Source organism: Rhopilema esculentum, chromosome 17 (assembly GCF_057945365.1).
Source record: "Rhopilema esculentum isolate cy_ngs chromosome 17, ASM5794536v1, whole genome shotgun sequence".
NCBI lineage: Eukaryota > Metazoa > Cnidaria > Scyphozoa > Rhizostomeae > Rhizostomatidae > Rhopilema > Rhopilema esculentum.
Window position 1 is genome coordinate 1,959,426 of NC_142831.1, and position 8,444 is coordinate 1,967,869.

Here is an 8,444-nt window from a genome sequence, read left to right on the forward strand (position 1 = left end):
TTAAGTAATTAACTTTCGGCAAAAATATTCAGGAATTGCATCTGAAAAATATTTAATAACAACAGTGTTTTCAACAGTGTTAAACAAATGCAAATTTTCAAATGTAATGATAAATTGCGATGTTGTCAAACGTAAAAACAGATTCCAATTTCAATTTATGAATATAAAATCAGTTGATGGTCATTGCAAAGTGTGTTTAAAGTTGGTAAGAAGTGAGCTGTTTTCTTCCAGTATAAGGTTAAAAGACAAAGTTGTCTGGTTCCCCGATCAAAGAAGATGCATTTTCAAATGTATGTCTTGATTTAAGAGTGCTATATTATCGATGTTTTTCTATCTATTCTTCCACAAAATTCAACTTATTTTACGCGTTTGTCCTTTTCTTGATTCCCGGCGTTGCTCCATTCGCTTATTTTAGACATTGTACTTCTTTCTTTAACTTTTATTTTCTTTTCACTTAGTAATCGTTATCATACTATTTTAATTTTTTGCAAATCTTTGATGCAAAACCCGTGCTTTTAACACTAACTTTTTTCTGAAGATGAAGCATAGTAGAATCTTGGCCTCATCTGGAATTGTTTGTTTCACCTTAAGAATTTGACTTACAATATTTCTATGAAAAAGTATTTACTACGAATTTTCTTTCTTTCAATTTGCTAACTTCAATTTTGTTTTTCAAGGATGAATTGTGACAAAGATTACTGTTACATTTTCCTACATAATGTTTTTAATTTATAACAAAGGTTGTGTCAAAGTAGATCTAAACTCTGTTAGCCTGTAGAGAATATGTTTTCTTGAAAGTGTAATAACCTTATTAAAGTTTTGCTTGTGAAAAAAATAAAACGTGTTAGGCTTAGGTTCCGAAGTACTTTTCTCCGGATGATTAAAAGTAGTTCAGCATTCTAACGGAAGAATTTTCTTGTGAGAAATAATTCTATCTAAGATGATATTTATAAATAATTTCTGTATGCTTTTTTTTGATTCGTGAAACTTTATCATCAAAATTTTTTATGCTTATAAACAACTATTGTTGCTAGGTTTGATGGGCTTCTTTATGTGTATATCTTTAATGGACAAAGAGATTTTCTAATTGCTTTTGTAGAAAACGGCTAGTAAAAAGTAAGCCATGATTCAGTACTAATATTTTTTAGACTGTTGCTGCTTGTGATTTCTGTAAATATAAATGGAGAAATACTTCGTCTGCCATGCAAGATCTTTGCCAATTTTACTGCTGTGCTTCATGATCAATCACTTAGTTCTACATTTCGTTCTTTGGACAACTTGGATGAGCAGATGTGTAAGTTTGAATGCATCATGGAGCATCGATGCAAGTCTATAAATTTAAACAGAGAGTTGGGTATTTGCCAGTTGAATAGCAAATCAGCACAGGATCCAAAAGATTTCATTGAAACGCAAAAAAAGGAGGGTTGGACATATTATTCAACCCGTTTTGAAGAGAAAAATGTGAGTTTTCTATTGAATTACCTATTTAAAATTCAACTAACTTTTATAAGTTTAAAAACTAATTTCGTGACAGAAAATTGCGAAAAGGGCACATATAAAAATTAGTTGAAAGAGAGAAGAAAGAAGAACAACAAGTCATTGATCAAGATGAGCATCAAACACAGCTTTCAATCTTTATCTTTTTAGCTCTGCAAATTACATGGCCTTAAAGAAAAAGAGCTTTTATTCTCGTAAATTTCAAGACTGATATAGCACTAGTGATATGTTGTGATAGGGCTAACAATTGATCATTCATGAAATAGAATTTTACATCGCAGGTTGGTCAGTTTTGCCAAGCAAATGATCCTTGCAGCGCCGGACATAAATGCATTGACACTTGCTACTGCCCAGGGTAAAAATGCATTGGTAAATACAATAGTAACTACATTTATATCAAGCTCTTTTACTTGAGTCAAAGAACGCAGCACTTAATATCATATCACTTAACTTGTTATAAAAATACAAAGCTCTATCTATTTTTCTTCACCTAAAATGTACAGACAAAGTCTAAATGAAGAAAGACATTTTTTCTTTCACAGGTTTTTGTATTGGCATAATTCTGATCAGTAAATAAGTTAAAATGAGATTAAGTCCAAACGTGAAATCATTATCCAAACTAAATGCAAAAGTGGAAAAATAATTATGCGACGAAAATATCCCAATGGTCAATTAGGTTTTCATTAAGAATTTGGCATGCAAGCTCAAAATTATCTTTTACAATTGATGTACATGCAAATTGTCTTAAATAGCTGTCTGTTAAAACCAAAACCTATAGACAGGACATATAGCTTGACAATCTGACATTCAAGCTAATGTTTGCTTTCTCAACGGATTCTGGTAGTAGGGAGCTCAGGCTTTCATAATCTGCCAATTGACTTTTTGGAAAATGCCCGGATGTCATGTGACTGATGACGTCATTTAACGGTAAAAAATCAGACAAAATCATCGTTAGCTCCTCACTGAAGGGTTATTTTTTAACGCAATTTACATATTTTGACTCGTCTCATTGCAAGCTTTCAAATGATATATATTTAAGCAAGACTTGCCGATATAAGTATTTTCATTATGACGTCATAAAAATTTTGCATGACGTCATCAAATATTTTATTGTCATAAAATGATACGTTAGCATAATTTTTTTTCAATATGACGCTGGTTGTCAGCAAAAGCTTTTCTTCCATGTGTTTTTCAATTAAAATATTAGTATTTAGTTCATTTAAATTGAATTTGTGCCCACCGCAATAGCCAAAGTTTAAATAAAGAAGTCTTTACTATCTGACGAGTGAGTCACTTCTTCCTCCGAAGTTGCAAAGTCTTGCTCCCACTTTGAACCGGACAATGATTTCTCTGCATCCGCATTTGAATGTTACACTAAATCGGAAGAATGTCTTGGCAATATAGGCTATCCAAGATGTCCTACCGATGTGCTGAAGGTGCATGACTTTTTTCAATAAGGCTATATTCTGCTGCGAAGTAAGGCCATCTCATAAATGAAATACTCCATCTGGCATTTTCCTGATGGTGGATTTATATATGGATTTGGCTCCTTGCACATGAAATTATAAAGAACAGCTTTATCTCCTTGTCACAGTACACCTTCAGGAGTTGCAAGCCTAGAGTTATGGTTTTGATGGGATATGAAAATGCCTTTTCGATAGAGGCAGCCTTGCCAATCACGAAAGCTTGGTGGTCTTCGTTCATTATTGAGACTGCTTTCGCTCTTTTCTTGGATCTTTGTGCCCCAGAATGCAGCTTAAGGTTCTGACTAAACTTTCGTTGCCAGCAACAACCTACAATTCGAGCAAAATAGCTCATTTCTTCGAGATATTTCTTCCATGTTAGCGCTAGTGTCATCAGTCCGTGAGAACATTTTGTAAAAACGCCACCAGAAAACGCCAGATGGAGATTTGATGAGACGGCCTGAGTTCGTAGCATCAAACACAAGGAAACATTCAGTGTTTGGTTCAAGAACATTCATGGATGTGCTAATCCTCCTTATGAGGCTAAAGCAATGAAAGTGGAAGTCAACGCTAAATATTTAGAAACAGCACACGAGGAAGCAAACGGCAAAAGAGAGTCATCAAGGCAAGTGCATATAAAAAGTGGAGAGCTAAAGATACTCCAAAGTGAGAAGAGTATTTTTACATTGATGAAAAAAAGAGAATCTTATGAGACTTGCTCCCGAATTCTTTCAAAGCGCTGAGGGTCACAAGCCCCTGACAATTCAATTTTTCGTAGCTTAAGGAGGAGAAGCATCGGAGACTTCAAAAAGCAAGTAGAAGTCCCTCCAAGATGTAACCACAAAAAGGCGGAAACCAGAATATTTTGCATGGTAACTCGAAAGATGCAGAAATAGTTGCTGTTGCAAAAGATACTGATTTATGTGTGCTGCTTTTTCATGCAACACAGAAGTGAAAACCCACAAATTAGTGGTTTATGTGCATAAATAACAAACAAATCGTCAAGATTTGAAGCATCGCTGAAACTTTTGATTCCAAAATTTGCTGTATTTTATCACAGATTAATGGAATTGTGGGCTGAGACAACTGCATATAAGCACAACATTGATCAGGTTACTGTGAGAAAAGCTAACGAAGAACCAGAAACAAGTCATCATTAAAAGTCTCTCCGAAGGAGTTATCGCAAAAGCAAAGACATTCGCGAAACAGCAGAATATAGTGGAACAACATATAAAAGCTATTTAGGGACAAAGATATTTATCAAATCTGAAAAAAATCATCTGCAGCAGTTCCTGCAGATCCATAATCACTCAATCAGAAAAGAATTAAATTGTATCAACTTAACAAGGTTATTTGGACTACACTGTTTAGGTGCAACTACTACAAGACATGTCCCAAAAGCCTGATGTTGAAATTTGGACGACATACTCGACCGTTTAAAGTCTTAAAGGTTTACAGGAAAGCAGCTTCCTCATCTCCGAGAGCTTCCTCATATTCCTTTACATCACAAGAATATGAAGGTGACGCAGGAGATGAAATTACCCATGAAGAAAATCATACACTTTCATACCTAGCGCTAAAGACCTATAGTGCGAAGACATCTTAGGCAGCCTATAATAGTGCGAAGATATTTTCCGACTTAGCAACAGTCAAATGCAGATACGGAGAAATAATTGTCCGTTTCAGAGTGGGAGCAAGACTTTGCGACTTCGGAGTAAGAAGTGACTCACTCGTCAGATAGTGACTACTACCTGTTTCGAACTTTGGCTATTGCGGTGGGCACAAATTCAATTTAAATGAACTAAATACTAATATTTTAATTGAAAAACACATGGAAGAAAAGCTTTTGCTGACAGCCAGCGTCATATTGAAACAAAATTATGCTAACGTATCATTTTATGACAATAAAATATTTGATGACGTCATGCAAAATTTGTTATGACGTCATAATGAAAATACTTATATCGGCAAGTCTTGCTTAAATATATATCATTTGAAAGCTTGCAATGAGACGAGTCAAAATATGTAAATTGCGTTAAAAAATAACCCTTCAGTGAGAAGCTAACGATGATTTCGTCTGATTTTTTACCGTTAAATGACGTCATCAGTCACATGACATCCGGGCATTTTCCAAAAAGTCACCTGGCAGATTATGAAAGCCTGAGCTCCCTACTACCAGAATCCGTTGAGAAAGCAAACATTAGCTTGAATGTCAGATTGTCAAGCTATATGTCCTGTCTACTAAGGCAACAACAAGTAAAAAAAGTGATTACTGGTCTAAACCTAAAAATACAGCTTCAATACTATTATTATGAATATGGCCTCAAGGAGATTTATTTATAAAGTTTTGTCGTTGATAACAGGATGTAGATCTTCTTGTGATTGGTTAGTTGTTATGCCTCATGTTGTATCATGCTACGCTTAAACTTCTTTAAAACGTTAGTCTGTAACATTTTGCATAAATTAACAAAATGCCTCTTCCAATAACAGGAATGCAATTTGTTCTTTCTATCAACATGAATCCAATGAATTTTAAAACTAAGATTCATTGTTCTTAATCTGACCATAATTTTGATAACAGTGGAGAAATTGGCTTATAAAAAGCCGTCCTCGCATTCATCAACTCTCATCATACAAGGAATTCCATCAGTTGCCAGCCATGGAAATGACGGTGACAAAACTGGGGAATGGCAGCGATGCAGTATCACTAATAATGACATAGTACCCTGGTGGCAAGTGGACCTTACAAGGCAAGCTGCTATCGCAAGTGTCCAAATAAGAAGTGGCACAACTTGGGGTCATTTGAAAATCAATCCATTCGATGTCAGTGTTGGAAATGATAGTTCTAATGGCGGACAAAACAATGCGCTTTGCGTAAAAGATGGAACGTTGGCAAGTGGTGAATTGAAAAAGTTCGATTGTCCACAGGTCCTGATGGGTCGTTACGTCAGTATCTTTTTGAACAGAAAAGAATTTCTTCAAGTATGCGAGGTTGAGGTTTATGAAGGTATGTGTATTCACAGCAAAATTGACTTCTTTAATGTTGGTGAGGAAATGTAAATGTAACTTGCATCTTGCTCTTTGGGCCATTACTTTTGATAAAGCAACTGATTTTTTGGCTTTAACTACTTTTGGCATTTCATCGACTAAACAAAATAAAATGGGGCACAATAATACAAGCAAACAATGTGAAAAATGTATTAAACTGTAGAGAAACATCTAAAGAGAAAAAATGCATAGGCCAATTTGCACGGAGGTCTTGTAAGACCAAAAGCAATGTCGAAGAGAATTCTTTTTGCGAGTTGGCTTCCGATGTTCCCGAGAAGGTAATCCGTCCATGAAATAGATCCAAAAAATGATTCTAAGAGGCTTTAGTGGATGGAGGAAATAGCAGTTTAGAGCAGATTTCATCAAAAAAACCCGTTTTGGTGAAACTGGGTCCTGACACTTTGATGCTAGAAGTCAAGGATATATAAGCCATTGACATTGTTTAGTACAACTTTTGATTGTACAGATATGTACTGTCATAGAGATGTACTTAATTAGTACTGTCATAGAGATGTACTTAATTAGTATACCTCAGGTACAACCAATTTTCAGGGCCACAATGTTCTTATTTTATTTCTGAGACTAAGGTTATTCTTAAATTACCTTTTAGCGAACAAAGGTGTAACTGAGTCGCATTATAATGTTAATGATTCCAAGGCCAAATACGTCTTTTTCAAAATATATATCGTGAAAATTACATTTGTTCTGCTTTCCAAAACACTAAAATAAACACTATATCCAATTTTTATTTAATCTTGAGTCTTTGATTATTTTTACATTATTTCTAAATTTCAGCGATTTAAATTGAGTTTAATTTTCTTCTAGACTATATTCTTAAAAACGTGTGTACCCTGAATTGAGTTTAATGTTGAATTTTCATGAAGTTAAAATACTAAGAGTTTCTGCACATTATTCTGTTAATAGAAATTATATTTTTGAAACAAATGAATAGATGCTTGATATTAATTCTGTCACATTGTGATATTAAAAGTATATTCTAACATGAACTTTGCATTTTAGATGTATTCTGAAAGAAGGCTTGAGAAATCTAAATTTATTCTCCACTTTCTGGCAAGCACAAATGCATTCGAAGAGAAATGTAATATATCTGCTACAATCAGCAAAAGAGCACGTTAAAAATGCACGAGGATTTCATGTTAGGTGTTTGAACTTTCTGTACCGCAAAGTTTGGAGATGGCATGAAATATTGAAAACCTAGCATGCTGAGGTACTTTTCGTCTGACACTCTTCACCCAAATAGATAATAGTGACAGTTTGCACAAAATTTTAAATTGCTTCATTTCGTTCTTAAAATCCTGATGGAAAATAAGCCATCGTCTTTTCATCTAGGTGTTTTGGAATCAAAGCAATAGGATCCCAGCTTGTTTCGACAGCAAAAGTTCGCTTTCTCTCTTTGGCAATTCACGGCTTTTAAAAAAGGCCTATTCTTTCTCTTGAGCCACTGTCGATCCATACATGGATGTAAAGTTTCTGCCTACCATTAGTAATTATCAGTCGTTTATACTCTGAAGATTGTCGAACGTAAAGAACTTCAGTAAGCTATGTTTCCAATTTTTCGTGGAATCTTCAAAATATATCAAGAAGTAACAATTGTTGTACTTTAGGTTTTTTATCTATTAATTATTTTAATTATGGACAGTGGGGGCGAAGGCTGAAGAATTCGTTTGTCTTGTGACTTGTGCTTAATTCAAGAAATTTCAATTACAAAAAATATACTTTTTTCCTGAAAGTTTATTGACTAAGACTCTTTTAAGGATGGATAGCTTGATGTTTTCTTTAAGCTCAAAGAGCTGTCAACAAAATTTCTGACAGGAAAAAGCAAAAAAAAAATCATAAAAAGAAACTTTGCAAAGTGTTTTTATTATTTTGACTTGGTTATATATAGCAAAGCAAAAACCACTTTATCGTGTTAGGAAGTGATTTGAATGATAGTCTTGTTATTTGACTTAGGATATTATAGTCTCCTTGATCTTCAGAAAATCTAAATCGAGCTTAATAATGATCATACAGAAGGATTTTATGCATATATTACTAGGCTGCAATGATTATACACGTAACATGGAACATAAAATGATATTAAAAAGCGATGCACAAGAGTTTGTATTCACATTTTAACAATATTTCTATTTTCTCTCTTTTACTAATGGAACACTTTGTTCATCTTCTAAATTTCTCTATAAATAGTTATTTGCTCGATCTTGGCACATTTTACACTTATGGCAGCAGCAAAATGCATCTAAAGAGCTGATAAAACTAAATACAGTATGTTAAATCTAAGTACGCAAAGCAAGGTAAATGCCTGTTCTAACAAACAGCACACACACTAGTGCCACAAATCATCTAATCTATATTCTGTGCTAGTGCATAAGGCGTCAAAGTTTTGTCCAAGGAGCATTAAAACCGAAATCACTGTCG

The 8,444-nt window shown here is 34.2% G+C and overlaps 1 protein-coding gene across 1 annotated transcript; it reads left to right on the forward strand.

Annotated features, from left to right (window-relative positions):
• The first annotated feature begins 3,511 nt into the window (after nt 1-3,511).
• LOC148958131 (fucolectin-1-like) lies at nt 3,512-6,020 on the forward strand. Its single transcript, XM_089113545.1, has 2 exons — nt 3,512-3,626; nt 5,542-6,020. Exons 1-2 carry the CDS (start codon nt 3,512-3,514, stop codon nt 6,018-6,020), a joined length of 594 nt encoding a protein of 197 aa, XP_088969671.1.
• The last annotated feature ends 2,424 nt before the right edge of the window (nt 6,021-8,444 follow it).

Coding starts and splice junctions, on each gene's coding strand:
- LOC148958131 (XM_089113545.1), top strand. CDS start 3,512: ATGAAAGTGGAAGTCAACGCTAAATATTTAGAAACAGCACACGAGGAA. Junction 3,627..5,541: donor AGAGCTAAAGATACTCCAAA/GTGAGAAGAGTA, acceptor TTTTGATAACAG/TGGAGAAATTGGCTTATAAA.